The following is a 24,726-nucleotide window of genomic DNA, read 5'->3' as shown; positions in this document are numbered from 1 at the left end:
ATATAAAATGCTTTTTTACTTTCTATTCATAAAAAAATACTGGAAAAAATGTATTATAGTTTCCACAAAAACAGTAAGAGTGATATCTGAAGGATCATGTGATACTGAAGACTGGAGTAATGACACAAAATTAAGCTTTGCCATGACAGGAATAAAATACATTTTAAAATATGTTAAAAAAGACATTTTAAATTCTGATAATATTTCACAATATTACCTCTTTTACCTCTTTTACTGTAATGTCAAATAAATGCAGCCTTGGTGAGCATAAGAGACTTCTTTCAAAAACATCAAAATTCTTTCTTTCAAAAATCTAAAATGACCCCAAATTTTTGAACTATAATGTATGTACAACCCATACTGTATCTACAAAATGATATTACAGTGTGCTTGTTGATAGTCCCAAGTGTAAGGGAAATTTCTAAATTTTAACCAAGAAACTATGTAAACTACAATGGAACGTGAATTTACATTAGACTTAATACTAAAGTAAACAGATTGAGGGGCTTTGGCTCCTCATTTCAGATGACCACAGGGGTTAACATTCATCTGACTATTACCAGCCTCCGGCAAATCATTGATTCTGTTTGATTGGATGTGGTTTTGATAACTGGCTAATTGCTAAATTCTCTTTGGATTAGGGTTTGCACCAGTGTAGTTCGAGCTCAATTAATGCTGCTTTTATCTTATGTTAACAGAGTGGTTTCAAGTTACAGTATATCCAGCAACTCACTGAGCTTTAATTGGATGTTTAGAAAATGCAGTACATTTTAGATCAACATGATATGACCTCACATAATTGTTAAATGTATATTGTGTACTTGTAAACGTCTGAAAATACAGATGACAAATGGAAAAGTGATGGAAGGACAGAAGGATGGAAGAGGAGAAAATAAAATAACTGGTTTCACGTGGTGACTGTAAGCCATTAAAAGGTTTGACAGGTTATGTAACCTTATTAGTTAAACACATAGACTTACCTCTTATAAAAACCCAAAGTTGTGCTTTTAAAGTGGTGCTTTTATTCTCAGTTTTCCCCTTTTAATCCCAAACCCATCTGAGGGGCTGTTTAATCTTGGAGCTAAGGCAGCAGAGGAGTCAGCCGCAGGTCGTGGTAATCCTGCATGAATATCTCTTTCCAGGGGCAGGACTTCTTGTGGCCCACGCACACAGGACTGAGGGATCTCTATTTGATAAAGGCTGTCTGCTTTATATAATCTCTATATGGAGGAGGACTTAGCATGCAGCCATCACATGAGGGTTTCAAGCCCAACTGCAAACCTGAGGACAATACCAAACATGAATTAATCAAATAAAGGACAGACAGGGACACGGCAACACATGCACGTACACGAGTACGTCCCATCCCTTAAGAGTTTGGACGATGCTTGTGATCCATGGAGTTTGCTCTGATGTATTTGCCGGTTACTAGTAAACAGTGTTGTGGGAGTGATATTTTGTTTTGTATTCAGAGACTGAACTGTTTCAGAGCAGATATTTGTGATGTTGGGTTAAGTTGAGGAAATCAGAACTGGGGATCTCTGATGCAGATGGCTTTTATGGTCACTGTTGCTGTTTTTTTATTTTTTTATTTTTTTACGATTTTATGCTATCAGAGTGTACTCTTTGAAACTAGTGTTTCTCTTCTTAAAAACTCTAAAAGCTGTTTTATGATGGTGGTTGTTTTGGCACACTGTATTCACCCCTCGGGCCTCCTATTCTCTTGTTCCTACAGAATCTGATGTCCACGGCTGTGTGCTGCTGAACACGTCTCGAAGGGTGAGGCTTTTCATTACATCCACATGCCAAACAGACCTTATAAGATGCATAGTCCCACCTGAAGTTTTGTGCACACATGTGACTGCACATTAATTGAATTCTGTATTGATATAACCCATGGCTGAAGTGCTCTTGAGCAAGGCACTGAACCCCTAATTGCTCCCCGGGTGCTGGAAAAAATAGCTGCCCACTGCTCTGAGTGTGCGTTCACGGTGTGTGTGTTCCCCATTCACTGCTGTGTGTATGCACTTGGATGGGTTAAATGCAGAGCACCAATTCCAGGTATGGTTTACCATACTTGGCAAATGTCATGACTTTCGACTTTCATATACCAGTTTACACACAGTGAAGGCCAATAGTGTGAGACCTCTTTTTTAAAATCTGGTATTTTTTATTTAAACATGCAAATAAAACATTTTAGGATTTTGAAATAATGAAAATTTTTTTTTGACAAAATAAATAAAGAAATATTTACTGGATAACATGATCATCAGGTTTTACCTAATACTGTAGCATTCTGAATTCTGCTTTCTAAAATTTATTTTACTACTGTTTACTGAAATTACTATCAGGTATTGTGATTCCGAATTCCAAAATTAATTGTACTAATTTCTAATCAAATTATCAACTTTTCACTCAAATTGTTATACTGACAATTTAATTTCCAAAACGTAATAAATTAGACAAGAATCCAAAACAGAAATATTTTCAATAAAGAATCGGATACATACAAACTGTATAACATTTCTAACAACACTGTAATACAATGTTTCCAATGAATTATTAATCTGCGATCCCACGATCATGGAAAAAAATGGCAATGTCAGGAGATTTTTCTTTCTTTCTAAGAACAGTCATGGACATATCTATAATGAATATACAGTTTTCAAAACATGCTGAGCTGTTAAATATTTCAGCTGCTAAAAATTGCTCTTGTGTAGAGTAATACTTAGTCAGGCAGGAATGCATTTTAGCTCCAAAAAATTTGAGATTCTGGCAGTTTTAAGAATGCTGTGTCATCCATTAGATGCTGTAAAAGACACAAGGCACAAAATCGGTCAAACACGTTTACATAGAAAACAATAGAAAAGTAGTAGGATACAAAAATATGTTCTGTGTGAATGGCCTCTTAGCCACAAGCAAAAAGTCACTTGCCAGAATATGTTAAATATGTTATGGTACATAAATGTATATATATATATATATATATATATATATATATATATATATATATATATATATATATATATATATATATATATATATATATATATTATAATATTATTATTATTATTTAAATTTTATTTTTTTAAATGCTTGTAAAGTATTAACAAATCGTAGATCATGGAAACGTTCAAAAGTCATTGTTTAAAAAATATCATAACCCCATTTAATATATGATTATATAAATTGCATAACTGTATGTTATTTAGGTACTTTTAATATTTTTTAGCATTGCTTACTAGGGGTGTAAATCGAATGGTTCGTCATGATACGATACTATATTGATTCTTATTACCAGTGATACAATATTTGCTGATACCTCAAAAAATTCTATGATATAATTACGATTCGATATCAGTATATCGATCGATATATCGATATTTTCATATTTCATCTATTTTAAACAACCATCTACATTTTTATTAACTCACAAATGCAACCAAAATAAATAACGCAAACATTTATCTGACATTTTCATATGTTTGTAAATAAACAATTGGAAAAAAATATTCCAAACAATCCCGAGCATCTTTTATTCTCACCTTGTGCCTTCAGACAGTCCTTATACAGAGTCCTGATACATGATTTTGAGCGAGAATGCACGCGTTGGCGGTAATGAATAGACGAGCATTATGTGGAAATGTGGACAGTGCCAAATAAGGTGACTATTTATACTACAGATATCGATATTTTACGTGTGACATTGATGCACTGTATCGTTAGACATCGTATCGATATACAGTATAGATCCATATGATATACAGTATAGATCCATATGGATGAATTGTTGCACCACTATTGCTTACATGTACCTCTGTGTGTTCCCTCAGTACGTGAAGCTGATGAACTTCGAGGAGGAAGTGCGAGCTCACAGGGATCTGGACGGGTTTCTGGAGAGGGCCAGTATTCTGCTGCATGAGGACGAGGCATCTCTAGACGATGTGTTAAAGACAATGCTCCTCCACGTCTCACAGGACCCTCACACCGCTGAGCCCAGCTGCAACTTCGAGGAGATCATGAGCTCTCTCTTCACAGATGCAGGTTCACAGGAAGTCAGTGGTGAGTGTGTTTGTTTCTATGTGTGTGTTATTTAATGAAAAGCATATGAAAGGTTGCTCAATACCTCAGAGAGCTGATTTGACTGACACCTCAAAGGATATAAGCACAGCAGTTTGACATTAGTCAATGTTATTTTAATTTAAAATGCTTTATAAATTATAATTCAAATTTTACATAAGAATGAGTAACAGAGGGAACTGTACAGAGACAGACAGGAAAAAGAGTTTCAAAAATAATTAAGTCAATTTTCATCCCTGCTGACCCCACAGCTTTGAAACTCAGTCTAGGATATGTCAGAGAGAGGACTTGCTTTGAATGACCCCATAAAGGGAAGTCAGGTTCTAATAACACTGTTCTGTCCAGTCATTTACACATTAGACTCACTGGAATTGTCAAACCTTCCCAGAGGACACAAAACCCTTTATGACAGTGATAAAGTCAAAGGAAATATAGACAAATCACAAAAGTTAAGCTGAGAGTTGAAATACCTTCAAGGCAGGACTAGCTGAAAATAAATTTGTAATTGGGTATAAAATGTATAATTCAACACTGAGTACATAAAATATTTGAGTTAATATTTAAGATACAAGAATCATAATTGAATCAATTAGAATTCTTACAAATTTGAACTTTACTAGTTGAAGGCTGGAATACACTACATGACTTCTGTTCAGATTCTTGGTGCTGTTTGCAGTTTGAAGAAATTCTGCCGAGTTTGGTTGACAGATTTCACAGAAAATCACTCAGATTTTGTAGCCTCAGATTGAGAACCCATCCAGTCGGATGATGTTAAACATGTTTGATATTTTGAGTCGATTCTACCAAGAAAGTGCATGTTTTTGCATAAATTTGTTGTGTTCGGGACAACTTGAAAAGTCTGATATTGTGTGATCTTCAGTCATCTAGTGTATGGTGCCCATTTTTTCCTCTGTAACCATTTACAAAGTCAGCAGCTATCATTAGATCTACTCTACTGGGTCATTTTATTCACTGGCCTCTGGACACCCAGCATTTTCTAAAAATGGTCCCAAAGCTTCATAATTCAAGTATCCCTGCTTTATGAGCTCAGCTGTTTTCTGTATCACCAAAGCCCCTTTCACACTGCACGTCGGACCCGCAATATTTCCGGAACATTGCCGGGTCGCCTTCTGTGTGAAAGCAACCACGTCCCGGGATTGATTACCGAATTGAACCCGGGTCGGGGACCTAGTAACATTGCGGGGTTCGACCCGGGACGAGCGCTGTGTGAACAAAAGCCAGATCTAATTCCATGTCGAAGTGATGACGCGCGTTATCGCGCGACTCTTTTACCGGCTGTTTTGAAGGAAGATCAACAACTCAACCTATCTCAGAAAGACTGAATTATTCTTCCAAACGCAAGAAAACTCTGGCATACTCTCAGCTAGAGGTGATGCCACACCACCAGAGATTTTGGCAAACTGGATGCCTCATCTCCTACTTTATACATGTTTGAAACCCTAGTATTTATGGTCAGCATTGAAATTAAGCACCTAATAAGGACTCCCTGTCAAAAACACTTACGAGAGACAAGGGTAAAGAAAACTTTTTATTGAGATACAAAGGCCTATTATATGTTGTAATTGAACATATCTGTCTCTCAACCCACATATATCTCACCGCTCTATGCTCAGATATGATTTTTTTTATATAGAATTCACTATAATAAATGAAATATTAATGACAACACAAGCATTGTAAATCTATCAAGCCGCATGGATGTGTCATTACCTTCTGAGATTTTCACAAGCTGGCAGCAGACTTTTTCTGGATCGTATTGATCGTTTCAGGCTCATCAGTAATCTCTGTGTTCTTATCATCATTGCCAGATACACACTGAATGCACACAGAATATCATTGGCTATCCTGGGCACCAATTAAACCCAGTCCTGGACTTTGCTGTACCGTCACTCCAGTCTGCACAGCACAGCACCTAAACTGTGCCCAGATTCTGTCCTATTGTGTGAATGGGAATTATCGTATTTTTTTTTTTTTTCAAGTCTAGGGATGATACATTCCCTCTTGTCACTGTTGCTAGGATACATAGCTCACATGTGAGCAATAATCATATTAATGATATGAGCCTGGGAACATGCAAATGAACTGATGTGCGATTGGATTATGAGATGTGAATGTCATGAATATGATAATCTATGATAATTTGGTTGAGAATCCATGAATGGGTCTAATTGTGAGTGCACTGATTGTATGTGCACTCGGCAGGTCTTTAAAACACAGACACACACTCATTCTTGTACATGCAACCTAAAGTCTATCAGTCTGAAGATCAAATTAGAATCTAATGGGAATAAAAATCTCATTCTGCCAAGATGCAAGCACAATGAAAGGTGGAAAAAATATATTTCATATTTCATCTGAGTAAAAAGACCTGAGCATCTGCCTGACAACCCAGTCCCAATTAGTGAGAGAGGGAGGTTCGGTGTGTCTGTGTGGGTGGTGGGTTATCTGAATTTGTGTCTGAGAGACGTTTCACTCTTTCTGCTTGATTTTAGGGTTCACAACATGTGTTTCTGTGCTCAACCTAACTTTAACTCTTTCCTTTCCAAGCTGAACTCAGTTTCTGTGTGTTTGTGTGATTGTGTGTGCCTGGACGTGTGCATCTGTGTGTCTCGAATTCTCTCGCACAGACAGGTCGTCGAATTTCATTTTCTATGACAACGGTAAGAACAATATGATCAGACTTGGGATATTACCCACAATTCATGTGTGTGAGTGCTGATGTGATTGACGTACCATTAGTCCAACAGACACGCGAGTCTGTGTTTTTTTTTTTTTTTTTATTCAGATCCATCAATTTGCTGTATTTTCCTGTTGATGCAGTGACACAATCTAATTTGAAATCAGTATGCACACATCTGAAATGACAAGATTTGGTGTTGTTTTAAAGAGACGGCGGTGAATGCTGAGTGATTCCCTTCCCTGTGGGGTTGCTTTATATTGGGCTGTATCATTGCCTCTCTCGCTCTCATTCCTGCCTCATTGCCGTTCGGCTGATTGGCTGTGCATGGATTCCGCTGTTGTGATTGAAAAACTCCACTGTCATTCTGATGTCTTTTTCTGCTTAATATTTATGCAGTACACACACACTCACACACATACAAGTAGTGAACAGACTTTTTAATATCTTGAGGAAAAGTCTTTAGTGTGTGTGAATTAAAGCATCTCATTCCATCCTGATGTCCAAGCCTCTGGCAGTTATTAGAAGGGGTTAGGTGCGGTTGGCTTAGATGATTGCCTGAATATTAATGCATGTATATTAGGGCTGTATGATATAGCTGTAAACATTACGGGCCCTATAATACACCCGGTGCAATGCGACACAAGGTGCAGTGCAAGTGTGTTTGCTAGTTTCAGTCCGTAGTACTGAAGTTACTCAAAAGTAATTTTTGAATGTATGATATTATATGTAATCATACTGTATATATTATATATAATCATGGTGAGATAAAGATTAAATTAGTAATATAATATAATATAATATAATATAATATAATTTATTACACGCCTCTGTGAAATACTTGATTCTGATTGGTAAGTCGCAGCATTCCAAGGTTATCCCCCGATAACAGCCGGTAAAAGCTAGTCAGCGCTGTACTCTAGCTTGAAATCTATTTTGTTGGTGGAAGCTTTGCATTTGTTTAGCTAATAAAATATTAAAACTTGATTCAAAATGGTGTACAATTATTAATAATTAATCCTAGTATCGCGGATTCGCTCTTGTTCCATACAAAATAGTGAAGTGACATTCAGCCAAGTATGGTGACCCATACTCAGAATTTGTGCTCTGCATTTAACCCATCCGAAATGCACACACACAGAGCAGTGAGCACACACACACACACACTGTGAGCACACACCCGGAGCAGTGGGCAGCCATTTATGCTGCGGCGCCCGGGGAGCAGTTGGGGGTTCGATGCCTTGCTCAAGGGCACCTAAGTCGTGGTATTGAAGGTGGAGAGAGAACTGTACATGCACTCCCCCCACCCACAATTCCGTCCGGCCCGAGACTAGAACCCACAACCCTTCGATTGGGAGTCCAACCCTCTAACCATTAGGCCACAACTTCCCCCAAAATACAAACGCAGCTGCTGCCATTTTGCTACGATTGTTTTATATGCTGTAATGGATTATAAGAGAACTAACAAACTGGTAAAGTTTTACATTTTGGTCTTAATTCTTTTATTGCCTTAATAATATTTGAGGTGAAATAAGTGGTTTGACTGCACTGTTTCCCTTAAATATGTCTTGTTAAAACTTGCCGCTTGCTCGCGACTTCTGTGTTCACGGAAGCATTGCATTCAAATATGTCAACTCAAATCAATATTTTGTGTCTAATTGTTTACTTAAGTGGCAAGTAGCCATGTAATAAGTGGGATAATGTGCATCCAGCAAGTTGTTCTCTCAGAATAAACCCCTTCAGGCTGATACAAGACCCCTCCTCTCCGCGGCTGGATGTACATTATCCCTTACATAATATAATATAATATATTTTTTACTAAACATTTAAAACAAGTAAAATGTAACACAGGGACATCTGTTAATATTTTTCAGAAATTGTTGACAGTGTTATTTTAGTATCATTGAGACTATTATAGTTATACAATTATTTAACTATTATAGTGTGTTTTTTATATCTCTATATAATTACATTTTATTTAAGTTTTAGTACATCATCAGTTATTCTAGTACATAATTAACCCTGATTGTCGCAACCCTGATTTTTGAACTGATTAAAGTAAATGAATCACACTTCCCAATTCTAGTTCAGTTTTTTACTACAGAGGTTTGAATCAGAGACCGTATCAAAATATCTTATCAATCTTATCATACTCTCAAACTGGCCTACTGGCATTGTCTTACAAAGTAATGGCCAGAAGACATTTAAACATCCCAAAATCCCATGTTTTTATCAGCAACAAAATAATATGCAGTATAATATACAGTCTTGTAAATATTCATCCAGCTGTAGTGTTTGTGAAACTTCCTTAGTGTACATGCTTATATGGCCCTGCACAACATGCATCATTGTACTTTTGATTTTCAAAAGTATTGTGGAAAGAGATGGTCTAGTTTTTCCTTCACGAACACAGTTCACAATTATCTCCGCTGTTTGTCCTCCTGCCAATTCAACGGTCTTCATATTGCCCTGTATTGCTCCATTGATACATTTCCCTCTCTTTTCCACTCCTTCTCATTCTTTCTCTATTCCTATATCTCGATGGTGCTGAGTGTGTTGTCATGGTGATACCCATCTGTCCACGGTGTGAGTGTGTGATGTCTTATTGATGAGACAGTGTGACTGTGTGCCAGAGACATCCATCCTGCCTCCTAAACCACACACACACATGCACACACACACACGCATTCACATACACATATTGCTTTTGCTGGTCATGCTGAACAACTCACACCTGTCACCTCTGCCGGACAGAGGACGTACACACACACACACACACACACACACACACACACACACACACACACATGCTTTCATACTGCTTGTGATTAATATGCTGGACAGCTCACACCTACACAAGACAGAGGGCAGGGAACGCGCGCACACACACACACACACTGATTGATTAATTTGAATTAAACATTTGGTGGTGTTCTTGGAAAGGTCTTCATTGTCACTCATGCTGGCTGCAGTGATGTGTATTGTCCTCTGGTGAGTTTCTGCTTCTGTTCTTCCTTGATATGCATTAGCCTTTTCATGGAGATGAGTGGACTTTGATTTAATTACCGGCCCTTCCATCAATTCACATCCTCTTGTTTGTTTGTTTTTTGTGTGTCACCATGTTCAGTAAAAGTCAGTTGACTTTATCTTGGTGTCAAACTCATGAGTAGTCTCACTACTGTTCTTCAATTCGTACTTGATGTGCAGTACTTTTGAAGAGGCATCCAGATTGTAGTTAAAACTGACTTTATTGTTAAGTTTCCTTTTTCATGCATGGTTATCCATTGACTGGATTGCATGGCCGCTCATGACTGACTCCTTGCCTTCTCTCCTCACAGTGCATCTATTGTCAGAGACGCTGCAGTGTGTGACAGCCACAGCCACGGGGATCCAGTACCAGCAGTCCTGGCTTTGCATTCTGTGAGTTACCTGGATCTGTCTTACCTGTAATGCTGACCCTTTAGAGGTTCTAGAGCAGGGGTGTCTGAAGAAATCAAACAAGAATAGTTAAAAAAATATTATAACAAGGACTTCCAATTTAACTTTGTATATTTAACAAAAAATATATGTATTTTTATTCAGCAAGGATGCAGTGAATTGATAAAAATTGCCTGTGAATGCATTTCTATTGTTACAATAGATTTAAATTTAAAAGAAATGCGTCTCTTTCATACGGAAGTTTTAAGCGGCCATGCATTATAATTTTTTTTTCCTTTTTGTTTTCTCGTTATAACGACTTAATTTTCTCGTTATCTCGACATAACGAAAGTCGTTTTCTCATTATAACGACTTATTTTTCTCGTTATCTCGACATAATGAAGTTCGTTTTCTCGTTATAACGACTTATTTTTCTCGTTATCTCGACATAACAAAAGTTTGTTTTCTCGTTATAATGACATGACAGTTTTACTGTTGCTATAGTAACGAGCTCAACTTTGACAGGCATCTGATGGACAACCATGCAGGCGCTCTTACTGTAGCCTATATTTCAGCAAATTTAGCTTCGCCTAGGTAATTACGTCTACAATACTGTACACAAATAAAGGCTGATCAATCACTGTTGATTTTTCCAGAGACAGTACAACGAATGTTTTGTTTTTGTAATTGACATGTTTAAATGGCAACACCGCGCCATTAGAGCTGCTTGGATTAAACTCACTTTTCATTTTCCCTTTATTTGAAATAAAATTATATATAATTTGTAATTTGTAGTAGTCATTATATGATGTAGCAGATATCATGTGTGTTACAAACTTCTTTTTGAAAAGAGCGTCCATGTGTACGTGTAGTGTGTGTGTGTGTGTGTGTGTATAGAAAAAAACCATTACAACATTATAGAACAAAACTGAATTAAATTAGCCTATGGATTTTACATATACATCACACTTCTCATCAATATGGTTAACAATAAAGATTAGTAATAAGGAAAAGAAGCACATCAGCCTGCATCGTTAAATCCCATCCTACTGTAGATAAACAGAATACAGTGATGTCAACCTTGGTTTTGATAAGCAGTTATTTTATGACACAGAACGCGTTGGTGAAACTCATGCATCTAGCAGGGACTTAATACACAAAATATTCATATTGATTCAAACATTTAACATTTATGAATTAATTAAATGTCAGTAATGAAGACTGCACAAATTATAGCGATCACGAGGAAGGTCCGTGTACAGTAAAGTGGATAGTGTACAACAACCCCATCAGTTATATTCAGGTCTATAGTGGCACCTGCTGGTGCAGTTTTGTAACTTCTTAGAGAAAACTAAGTCGTTATAACGAGAAAACGAACTTCATTATGTCGAGAAAACGAGAAAATGAAGTCGTTATAACGAGAAAACGAACTTCGTTATGTTGAGATAACGAGAAAATTAAGTCGTTATAACGCGAAAACAAGAAGAAAAAATATTATAATGCATGGCCGCTTAGAACTTTCGTACTTTCAAACTTTTTCTTGAAAACCGTATAAATGGCTGCTAAAAATTCAACTTTGACATCACAAGAATAAGTTGTATTATAAAATAGATAGTTATTTTTATATTTCACATTATTAAAATTCTAAACATAACATTTTAGAAAACTTGTAATACAAAAAATATTTGCAATTATCAATGTAATCAATCAACTTAGTAAGTAACGTGATAACTATTAGTTTTTTTTTACCCTATTCACCTGCAGTGTCTCGTCTTAAAATTTTTGAAGGTTAGTGTACTGTATTTAAATATTTACCTATTTAACTACATTAATAATGCTAATAATAATAATAATAATAATCTTATAATTCTATAATATGCAAACTCTATTCATGTGTTCAGAGTAGGGCTGTCACGATATTCGATTTTTTTATATCACGGTTATTGTGGCCGTAAGAATTCACAATATTGATATCGTGATATCTATAGAAACCTTGGGGGGAAAGATATCAGTCAAATTATTTTTTTATTTGTTTATTGAGTTTTTCTTTTTCACCCAATGGACATAAGGATACTGATAAATGCAGGGCACAAGACTCTGTCTTCTTTGAAGCTCCTATGAAATAACAAGAAAGAAAATACTGTCAAGTTCAACAGTATGATAAATAAATAATGGTAACATTTTACAATAAGATGTCATTTGTTAACATTAATGTATTAACTAACAGGAGTGGACAATAAACAATACATTTATTACACAATTTATAAATCTTTGTTAATGTTAGTAAAAATTTAGTTGTTCATAGTTCATGTTAGTTCACAGTGCATTAATGTTTACAAACACAACTTGTGATTTTAATAATGCATAAGTAAATACTGAAATTAACATGAACTAAGATTAATAAATGCTGTGGAAATATTGTTCATTATTATGTATGTTATTTATATATGTTAACTAATGTAATTAACTAATATGAACTAATGAACCTTATTGAAGAATGACGGCAGAGTTTAATGTAGCAATGTGGTCACTCAGTTTTTCAAGATCAGTTTTAATTGTGTAACTGTTAATAAATTTGAACAAAGAAATAATGTTGACTACGCACAGGCCATATTTATTGCAAATACAAAAATAAGAAAAAAATAAAGAAAGCAACCAATTAAAATAATCATCCTTTACTTCAATATATGAACACAGAAAACCACTGTTAACAGGTTAATAAAACTTTTCTCATTTGATGACTAGTAAAATAATGGCAACTTACTCTGATGCACACAAATGTGTGACAGGTGTCAGCATTAAGGCAAAATACTGCCACCTTGGAGCTCAACCAAGAACTGGCACTGGAGTATTTACATGTGGTGTTATCATAAGAGAACTGTTCATTTTAAATATTGCAGTTATTGCTAATACCGGTATATCACTACGCACTAAATTAACATGATATCGAAAATTGTTACTTTGAATATCAAGGTTATCATTATATATATCGCGACACCCCTAGTTCAGAGATTAGTAATTAAATCTAAATATTTTTGAAAACTTTGCAAATATCACTGGCTATCATTAGTTCAACAAATAATTTGATTTGACTTTTGATCAAATGACAGCCTTAACTAAGAAATATTTGTGTCCAGTTGTTATAAATGTGAAATTAATTTAATGACCTTTTGTTCTAATACACATGACATAAACCCTTTATTCTGTTTAGCAAAAAAGAGCCAGAACAAGGTGATCAGTGTAACCTCAGCAGGTAGCCAGAGAGATCTGAGGAATGCATTGAACAGTGTCTGCTACTGAATGCTGCCCAGAAAAAAATGGAATATTTGAGGTCAATGTAAAAAATGCTCAGAAGATATATCTGGGGCAAGAATACAACATCAGATGACACTGTTAGACATAGGACACCTCAGTTCAAAATAGGGTAGAGGACTCTGGATTCTCTCTGAAAAAATGGCAAAAAAAAAAGCAATCAGTCTGAGAGATTCGGTGAAGGAAGGACAAGAGGTGAGCCAAGTTAAAACATGCATTATGACAGCAGAAGCTTTTGCCAGTATTACATTGTCAATGCATTTCTGTGCCAGGGAGTCCTTGAATCGTCAATTAAAAATCATTTATCACCTTATCTTGGGTTAAGATGTCTGTGTAGTGCTGATGTGTTGTCAAATCTCTATAAGGAGTTAGCCAAGTGGACATGTACTCCTGTCTTCTCTTCAAACTCTTGAGGTCAAGCTCTGCTGGATACTGTAGCTACCCACATGAAATTCTAAATAGAATTTCATGAAATATAATTGCATGACTTTGAAATATAACTGTTTAAACAACTGTTCTCAAAACAGTCAACTTAAATTGTATAGATTTCGAGGTATTGTGATTATGAAATACTGCTGGATCAGTTTGAGCATGTACAGTATAATAATATCCTGAGGCCAGTGAGGAGGCAGATGGCCTCAGGGAAGAAGTTGCTATCATGGCAAATGATTAGCATGTCTGCCCGAGTAAGGAAAGATGAATAGGTGATGCCCATGATGTGATGGGGCTGAGGATCTTTCAATGCCTATTTGATGTTCACAGGGTTTGGTAAGATTTTTTAAATGTTTTTTAAGGAAGTGTCTAATGCTTACCTAGACTGCATTTATTTGATCAAAAATATTTTCACCAGCAATTACTCCAGTCTTCAGTGTCATATGATCCTTATTATAATCAACAGTTTTGCTGCTTAATATTGTTTTGAAAACACATGATACGCCATGATTGATACATTTCTTATCTGGAAATATTGATCTCAGGATTTAGTATTTATTTAAAATCTTAATATTTTTTAACTGTAAATGTAATGATTTTAAACAATGAATTGCTTTCTGACCCCAATTTTTTTAAATATAGTGTATAGGCAAATATTGTTGGCATTTTGCTCAGGCATAATTTGGTAATTAGCTTATGTTTTATTTTAGAAGAGTATGTTTGTGTTAATAACATCTAGAAAGCAAAACTTAAAACCAGAGAACAAATGGAAAGAGAGAGTTTAAGTGTGTACTCTCAAGGAAGATCAATTGGCCTCTGTTCAGTGTGTGAGGAACAAGAAAATGAAGATCATGCCAGAGACCCATTAATGAAGATCAGCAATTAGCAGTTTTGCGATAGCAGTATTTCTGCGGCCCATCTGCACCCCAAGCAACTGATGCAACAAAACAGATTCATTTATTTTAATGAGAGCGTTTGGAGGAGTTCAGATCTCAGTGCACAGAAAAAAAACACACTGTGGGCTCAAACAGTTGTGTGGAAGTGTACAGGGGACCAGCGCTGACACACTTGCCGTGTAGTGTGATTATAATGGGAACATTCTATTTTGTCACATCGCACAGCCAGCAGTGTAGATAAAGCATCATTCCAGACTGCTCTGAATAGATGTAGGGGTGCCACTATCTTTATGAGTGCAAATAACTGGAGAAGTGTCAGAGACAAAAGGAATTGCTTACTCCCCAAATATTCAATGGCCCCAAAAACTATTCATACACTTAAGAAAAAAATATTTTTGTATATAAAGTATTTTATATATATTTGGTTTTCCATAGCTAAGACAATCAGTTGTCCTTTATGGTTGCAAAAAGTGCAAATACTTAAAGATGCTATTCACCAACATTGTAAATAGAAATAACATACTATTTGTACTAATGTTTAAATAGCAATGGTGGGTAGGGTTCTATCCACCAAAGCCATTCTAGCTACTCAGGGAAAACACAGCCGTATTGCTCGTTGCTGTATACATCCCTCCCACCTCCAACAACAGCAACAGGAGTGACACATTAATATCTGTACCAGCACATCAATGAGCAGCAGACATCCCACCCCGATGTTTTTCTCATCTTAAATGGGGATTTCAACCACGCAGACTTAAAGTGTTCCCAAAAATACACAAACACATAGACTTTCCCACATGGGGTAACAACACTCTGGACTTTGTTTACACCACACATAGATGAGCTTACAAGGCCCTTTACCTCCCCCTCCCCAACCTTGGTGCCTCAGACCACATCACTGTTATACTAATGCCTGCATACAGACTGCTCTTTAAAGTCGCCACACCAGTTCACAAACAAGTACAAGTGTGGCCGGAAGGGTCGTCAGAGACTCTTCAAGACTGTTTTGACACCGCTGACTGGAATATGTTTAAGCAGGCTGCTGCATACAATAAAACCACAAACCTCTAAGAGTACTCCGAGACTGTCAATGCCTTCATTACCAAGAGTACTGATGATGTAACAGCCACAAAGACGATCACTGTCTGGGCCAACCAGAAGCAATGGATGACAGGGGAGGTCTACAGACACCTGAAGGCTTGGAATGCTGCCTTCAGAGCCGAAGATGAGGTGGGGCTGTGGACAGCTAGGGCCAACCTATCCCGCAGCATCAGAGAGGCTAAAAGACAGTACTCCAGGAGGATAGCCCATCAATTCAGCATCAGCAGAGACACTCTGAGCTTGTGGCAGGAGATACAGACCATAACAGACTACAAGCCCCCACCGCAGACCTGTGACAGCACCATCTCCCTGCTGAACGAGCTGAACACATTCTTCGCTCACTTTGAGGAACAAGACAGCACCACTGCACAGAACACTCCACCTCCTCCCAGTGACCAGGTGATGATGATGTCCCCGGACAGCATGAGGAGATCCCTCAGCAAGATCAATGTACGCAAAGCTCCTGACAACATTCCTGGGCATGTACTGAGAGACTGATGCCTTCACAGAAATTTTCAACATCTCATCAGGCTGTTGTACTCATCCAGAGTGAGCAAAAGGGCCAGTAAAGGGCCGATGATGCCAAAACAACTGCCCTCCACTCAGCACTCCCACATCTAGACAAATAACACTCATACGACAGAATGCTGTTCATAGACTTCAGTATAGAATTCAACACAATCATCCCTCAACAGCTCATTCACAAACTGGTCCAACTGGGGCTCAACACCTACTAAGAAGCAAACTAAGAAGAGCCAGAGCCCCGGCCCCCATAATGTGCACCTCCTACAGAGGCACCATCGAGAGCACCCTGCAAATGTGCCTTTTGTTGCTTTATTTAGCTGTATGTATTTTTTTACATGCCCTTATGTGTATAATTGTATTTCATATTTAATTTGTATCTATCTGTATTTTTATGCTCTACTGTTAGTGTTATCTGTATGCACCATGGGTCTGAGAGTAACACAATTTCACTTCTCTGTATGCACATGTGGAAAAATTGAAAATAAAGCAGACTTGACTTGACTTGACTAAGGTTAGAGAAATAGTTTTTTAATAGGCCAACTTTTGTCAAGTCAAGTTACCTTTATTTATATAGCCATTTATACAAAAAAGATTGTCAAAGCAACTGAACAACATTAATTAGGAAAACAGTGTGTCAATAATGCAAAATTACAGTTAAAGGCACTTATCATTCATCTCAGTTCAGTTTAAATAGAATCTGTACAATCATTTGTAATAAAGTCAACGATATCACTGGAAATTAAGTGTCCCCAACTAAGCAAGCCAGAGGCAACAGCAGCAGGGAACCAAAACTCCATCGGTGACAGAATGGAGAAAAAACCTTGAGAGAAACCAGACTCAGTCGGGGGGCCAGTTCTCCTCTGACCAGACGAAACCAGCAGTTCAATTCCAGGCTGCAGCAAAGTCGGATTGTTTACAACTGTACAAACTGTTTCCTGTGGTCTTGTCCCGGTGGTCATCTGAGACAAGGTCTTTACAGGGGATCTGTATCTGGGGCTTATCTAGTTGTCCTAATCTCCACTGTCTTTTAGTACAGTAGTAACTCTTGTAATCTGACAAGAAGGATGCAGCTCTTGAGCAAATCATACATTGATGACTTTAGGATTCACATTTATCAAAATCTACCTGCTACCTGCTATTGAGGCATTCATCAAAATAAATTGATCACCATCAAACCCTATCTAGCAGACATCTGCAGGTCATGATTAGGTTCTGATGATTCATCTACTTTTTTTCAGAATTTTCAATACTTTTGCTTAACCACTGCCAAAACTTTTATCAACAGCCTCTGATAGCAGTGTCAGTCAGCATCCAACATCAATGCACAAGCTAACAAATCATATTTTCTTAAGGCAGATGCAGCACGTTAGACAGTATGATATTTCACCAACCACTCCCTGTTAAACTTTACCAGCAGCTATATGCACTAGTTTAGTGCTGCAACATTTTAAATTAAGTTGTTATAAATTTTGTATGTATTATTAAATGTGTCAGATTCACAATCATCAGTGCTACTTGGTTCGTGCAGTCTACATTGAAGTATTGCTGTCTATTTAAAACAAGTGGTAAACTTAATTTTTTTTTTTTTTTACCACAGACAGATAGATAGATAGATAGATAGATAGATAGATAGATAGATAGATAGATAGATAGATAGATAGATAGATAGATAGCAGGGCCGGACTGGGTCGTAATTTCAGGCCAGGAAATCACACTCATCAAGGCCACACAGAAAAAAGGTGTCAAAACAGCTTGACTCTGTAGCAGCACAAAAAATGACATCTTTGTTTAATTTTTTTTTTTTTTTACCCCTAATAGGTACATATTAGTACCTTACAATAGAAATAAATACCCTTAAGGTAATAATTTTTAGGCCTACCTATTAGGGGTAAAAAAGGAACATATGTGTCATTTTAAGGGTCAAGCTGTTGTACCCCAAAAGATCTGATTTTGGCTCATCTTTTTTCCTGTATATAGCCTATACATCCACAACAGTTTTTGAAACCAGACAACCCTATTATTTGTATGGCCATCACATAAAAAAGGGTCTAAATCCTTAGTTTGGGACCATGGAAAATAATTGAAGGTTCTTGCTTGAACTGCACCAGTTCTACCAGGAGGTCTACTGTTATGAGCAGAACTGCCCACCTTGTTGAAAACAACCACCTCACCCTTGATTAAAAAAAATCTATATTTCATACAAATAGACACTACCAGTCAAACGATTTTGAACAGTATTATTTTTCATGTTTTTTAAAAAAGTTTCTTCTGCTCATGAAGCCTGCATTTATTTGAACCAAACAAGACAAAAAATACAACAACAAAAATAGACAAAATATAATATAGACAATTATGATGTACAAGTATGTTGTGTGCAATTTTTAAATGTAAACATGTATGGTGTTAAATAGGTAGACCATAAGTGAACAACTTAAAAAAAAACAACAACAAAAAAAGATATAAAATAGAAAATGATGATGTATAGGTATGATGTGTGTAAATTTGAAATGTAAACAAGTATGGTGTTATAACAGTATAAACTGTTCCTGTTTCTGGCTGTTCTGGTGGTCAGAGCTTTGTAGCGTTGACCAGATGGAAACAGTTCAAAGATTGGGTGTGAGGGGTCCAGAGTGATTTTACTGGCCCTTTTGCTCACTCTGGATAAGTACAGTTCTTGGAAAGTAGGGAGGGTTGTACCAGTGATTCCCTCAGCAGTCTGGACTATCCTCTGTAGTCTTCACATTTGGTAGCTGAGCTGAACCAGACAGTTATAGAAGTACAGAGGACATATTCAATGATGGCGGAGTAGAACTGTTTTTAGCAGCTCCTGTGGCAGGTAGCGTAGGATGTGCAACCTCTGCTGGGCCTATTTCACAATGGAGTGAAATGTGAAATGGTTCCCACTTCAGGTCCTGGAAGACAGTGGTGCCCAGGAACCTGAATGACTCCACTGCAGTCACAGTTCTGTCTGTGATGGTGAGTGGGGGGGAGTGCAGGGGGATTTATCCTAAAGTCCACTATCATCTCCACAGTTTTGAGCATGCAGAACTCCAGGTTGTTAAGACTGCACCAGACAGCCAGCTCTTTAACCTCCTGTCTGTAAGCAGACTCATCACCATCTATAAATGAGGCAGATGAGTGTGGTGTCGTCTGCAAATTTCAGGAGCTTGACAGAGGGGTCTTTAGATGTGTAGTCATTGGTGTAGAGGGAGAAGAGCAGTGGGGAGAGGACGTAACCCTGTGGGGCACCAGTGCTGATTGTACAGGTGCTGGAAGATAGTTTTTTCCAAGCCTCACTAGCTGCTGGCTATCTCTCAGAAAACTGGTGGTTCATTGGCAGACGGAGGTGGGCACGGAGAACTGAGTTAGTTTGGGCAGGATGAGGTTTGGGATGATAGTGTTAAAAGCCGAGCTGAAGTCCACAAACAGGATCGTCACTGGTCTGTCTAGATGTTGCAGGACATAATGTAGTCCCATGTTGACTGGTCATCCACATGACCACAGATGTTAGAGCCACAGGTCTGTAGTTATTTAGTCCTGTAATTTTTGGTTTCTTTGGGATGGGGATAATGGTGGAGCATTTGAAGCATGAAGGGACTTCACACAGCTCCAGTGATGTGTTGAAGATCTTTGTGAAGATGGGGGCCAGCTGGTCAGCACAGGATGTCAGACAGGCTGGTGTAACACCATCTAGGCCCGGTGCCTTTCTTCTCTTGTTCTTTCTGTACTCTTGTTCTTTTCCATACTCGGGCCGGCCACAATGAGGCAACCAATAATAGACTGATGCCGTTGCGACAAACCCTCTCTAGAACTCCCAGTAGCAGAGTGATCGGGGGAAAAGCATACACGTCTCGGCCATATCTGTACCATGGCATCCAGCCCCAGTGGGGCTAGTTGTGTGAGGGAGAAACACAGTGGACAGTGAGTCATCTCTCTAGACACGAATAGTTCCACTTCCCCTGAGCCGAACCTCTGACATATTGACTCCAGCATCTCGGGATGGAGTCTCCATTCCCCGGGCCTCAGCCCCAGCCTCGACAGGATGTCTGCTCCCTGATTCTGATTCCCTGGGATGTATGTTGCTCTGAGAGACAACAATTTCCCCTGGGACCAAAAGAGGATATGATGCGCCAGTCTGCATAGAGGACGAGAACTCAGACCCCCTTGATGGTTTATTTACATATGAATCTGACCTGCATTTAAAGCCCCGAACAAGTCAGTAATTTAGCTAAATTTCACTGCTTCTTCTGGCTGACTCCACTCTTTCATCAAGTCCCGCGCATCGGTTCTGTTTGGAACCATTTGACATAAAAGCTATATGGCGTATAGTTCAGTGCTGACAGTCAAGGCTAACCGATTAATGATTTATAAGGCCTATCAATATATTATCAAATGAAAAAATCTGAAATTGTCACTTTGGTACGTTGACAAGGCATATTTATAAAATATTAATATTAATAATAACAAAACAAAAAACAGGGCAGTGGGCCAAATCAGCTGCCTTGCAACCGAATGCTCCTGGTGCTCCCGAGGGCCAGTCCGAACCTGATACAGGACTCAAAATTAAATCACATAAAAATAAATTTATTTGTATTATTTATTTATTTTATTTTAAACGCTTATAAAAATAGCCTGCTTATTCAGTCGAGTCCGTTTCTGTTTATTTGTAGCCACAGTAGCCTATACGTCACATTTAGAATGAATGATAATCTCTCTATTTTTATAAAATCTCCTGAAAAAATAGGCAACGTGGAGCTAAACTCTCGAAATGAGACTTATGACAGATAATATACTTAATGAATACACGATTGTGATAGAGAAGAAGAATCTGGCGTCTGATTTCTTCCAGCGGTCATAGCCTATTTACTATGTTTACTGTAGTAATGTTATAAATATTTCTGCCATGTATGATTATAATCCACATCTGATCAAATTATTTCAAACATACGCTGCTGACTAAGAGTGAGTTTTGATATCAACTTATTTTAAAAAGGCTTTAATACTACAGGTGTTAAAGCTGTTATCTTTCTGAATTTATCTGCGGCTGATGCTCTCCAGGCGTGGAGAAACTCTGCCTTTGTTCATAACCCCTCCTCTAGCCCCAACTGGCCCGCTTTGGCCCAAGGTTTTCATCGGGTCAAAAAAACCGAGGCATGTTCAAGCCACGGATGTGACAGTGGAAACGCGACTGGCCCTGGCACTAGCATGCCCGGTTTAAGCTCGACAGTGGAAACACGCCTATTAACTCCACAGGCCTTATTTCCACAGGTCTCTATTTCCTTACATTTATAGTAAATAAAACTGAGCACCTAAATGTGCTGTAAGTGCTTACAGAATAACACAGCAGCTTTAGCATGGTTTAGATCAGACTGTCCCATGGCATTTTCCTTTTCTAAAATGTCTTGTGACCTTAATACATTGCCAGAGTTTTATGGTTATGAGTATTAGCTGGACCAATGAGGCAGATTCAGTGCCCTTGATGGCAGGGTCTGAATATAGGGCCTGTTATTAATGGTATGTAATGGTATTTTAAGTAAATTAGACATGCAGCATTGTACTGTTTAGTTTTGTTCCGTTGGCCAACCTTTATGGTTATATTTGACTTGATTTATTAATGCAAATTACAGTACATAAATTTACCAAGTCAAGTTCATTGAGTGCTTTTATCTTTTTTGTTTTAATATAGTTAATTGTGTTGATATTAACCCCATAATAAGTGCCAACATGTCTGAGACAATAGGTACACACTTTATTTATTTTATTTTATAACTTTATAAGCCTGAAAAAGAACAGGAAGTGCCTTTTTGCCAACCGGCCCACAACCAAATATTGCTGTGACACCCCTGTTCAAGAGCTTTCTGTAATCCAATTAGACCTCAACCGATGGATTACTTAATGTGTTTGCTGAACTCCTGTTATGTATTGAATTAATCTGATACTATGCCAGGTACATTAAAGCACTGTATAATCGTAAAGAGGATTTATGATGATTTATGAACTCTTTGTGACAGCTGTAATGTGAAGAACCTGCAGAGGCGGCACGTGTGTATCTCACGCCTGGATCGTCCACAGAACTGGGGGGAAAACTGTGCAGAAGTCCGCTATGTTATCCTCATTCTGGCACCTTCAAAGATGGTAATATAATCACACGCACTCTTTCTCATACACACACACACACACATTTGGTTTCCATATTTTTGGGGGACATTCCATAGGCATAATAGTTTATATAATGTGTGATCTTTATTTTCTATTTCTTTACCCTAACCCTACCCTACATACAAACCTACTCCTCACACAAACCTTTCTGCTATTTTAGGTTTTCTTTATAATTTATAATCTTGTTTCCTTATGGGGACCCACAAAAAAAGGTATTTTACAACTTTAAAATATTACATTGAATTATTGATGGTGTGCAAATATACATTTAGTTATTAAGTAATATTAATTAAAAACATGAACTTAAAATAGATTTTGGATTAGGGTTTGGTTTAAGATTAGTGGCATTTAAATATTAACAATATACTGTTATTACTACAAAGCTGATAATTGTCACGGCTCGTGATGCAAGGAACGAGGAGAGAGAACCAATTGCGGGTATGACGTTTATTAAGGGTAATCCAAACGGGTAAACAAGCCAGGCCAGGTCAAAACCAGAAGATCCAAAACAAAACACGAACACAAGGCAAGAATGACTGATATGAAATAACCTTAACATTAAACAAGGACTCCGTGACAAAGACTCAGACAGACCGGGTATTTATACACAGAAGGATAATGGGGAAACAGGAGACAGGTGGGGGAACAATCAATTACACAACAAGGAGGAAGGTGACCAAATAAGGGAACAGGAAGTGATAAGGTGACAGACACCGTGAGAAAGGGGGACATCTAGTGAAACCCCAGGGAACACAACCCAGACACTGTGACAATAATATTACACTTTTTTCCACGTAGTTTCAATGGGTATTTATACATTAAAATATATAACAGGCTTCTTATTTCAGGAAAAGGATAATCATGTTTAGGGGTCTTTGAAATCAAAAAGTAAAAGGAAAAAACTTTTACTCTGAAGGAATCATGAAGTTACTAGGGTATTTATCAAAAAATCTGGAAGAAAACGAATTTCTCTCTGTTTAAACAGTTTGCTATTTATGAGAAACAATTGAGATAATAAAATCTTATTCATGGCAAGTTCAGACACACTAATACTATCATGTTCAAGTCTTAAAGTCCTGCTCCTGCATTTCTTGTTCCCCCTGCAGTCTTCCTGTAAAGGCTTTGGGGCGCCTGGCTCCCTCCAAGACCATTTTGTGTATCTCTTTGCGTCTGTGTTTACATCATAAATCTTTGTGTTTGTGTGTATGTGTTTACATCTGTTTACATCTAATCACTCTCTTTCTCTCTCTCTCTCTCTCTCTCTCTCTCTCTTTGTTCTTGCATGCTCTCATCTCTTTCTGTCCTCTGCAGTTCACCAGGCAGTACAGCAAACTTTTTTTTGCTTTGTAATCTTGTGCTTTTCTCACAAACTCAAATCACATGCGCGCACACACACAAACACGTCTTCTCATTGCCTTGTGTTTTAAAACACAAAATGTGATGTAACTTAAATACCAAATGGAGTCAATCCATAAGATGATAAAGCAAACATCACAAATCTAGGGCAAACTGGGCGAAAGTGCATTTATTCTCTTCTCTTGTATTGGCAGAGTAAGTGCATATAACTGGAAATAAATTGAGAATAACTGCAACTGCTGTATTTTCTGCTCAGAAAATGAAGTGATTTCTTGATTAATACATTGAATATTTCCTTTAATCGCTGTCATAAATGAGTAACGATCACCAATTATGTTTGATTTCTGTATTTAACATTTTTTAGAAAAGCACTAAGACAGCGATGGAGCTGGGCAGGACTTTCGCCAGCATGTTCTCAGACATCTCCTTCAGACAGAAGCTGCTAGAAAGTAAAACCCAAGAGGAGTTCAAAGAGGCACTGCTCATCCAGAGGTACCACTTGACCGCTGCCAAGCGTAAAGCCACGGCTGTGGAAGGCGAAGAGACAGACCCACACAGTCAAAAACCACTGAAGGTGTGTGTGAATCGCAGCTCGTGGGCCGATGCTTAAGGTTCAGTTTTAATGGCTTTAATTGGATTGTTTTCCTCTATTCTCTCTTCAGTCCTCCTCCGTCGCTTTCTCTTTCTCCCTTTGCTGTTTGACTTAACACTCCAGTGATTAAGTTCTACCGAGCATGTAGCAGCTAATGA

At 37.7% G+C, this 24,726-nt stretch overlaps 1 protein-coding gene across 1 annotated transcript in view; it reads left to right on the top strand.

Moving 5' to 3' along the window:
• LOC113113275 (sodium bicarbonate transporter-like protein 11) overlaps positions 1-24,726 on the top strand; it is a 54,479-nt gene that overhangs the window by 10,261 nt on the left and 19,492 nt on the right. Inside the window, exons 3-8 of the mRNA XM_026279417.1 lie at positions 1,736-1,779; positions 3,834-4,062; positions 6,729-6,761; positions 10,117-10,198; positions 22,473-22,596; positions 24,341-24,550. Of these exons, the coding sequence (XP_026135202.1) occupies positions 1,736-1,779; positions 3,834-4,062; positions 6,729-6,761; positions 10,117-10,198; positions 22,473-22,596; positions 24,341-24,550 (722 nt within the window). The remainder of the gene's footprint in view (positions 1-1,735; positions 1,780-3,833; positions 4,063-6,728; positions 6,762-10,116; positions 10,199-22,472; positions 22,597-24,340; positions 24,551-24,726) is intronic.

This window comes from Carassius auratus, chromosome 13 (assembly GCF_003368295.1).
Source record: "Carassius auratus strain Wakin chromosome 13, ASM336829v1, whole genome shotgun sequence".
Taxonomy (NCBI): domain Eukaryota; kingdom Metazoa; phylum Chordata; class Actinopteri; order Cypriniformes; family Cyprinidae; genus Carassius; species Carassius auratus.
The sequence above is the reverse complement of the archived record's forward strand: the minus strand, read 5'-3'. Positions and strand labels throughout refer to the sequence as shown.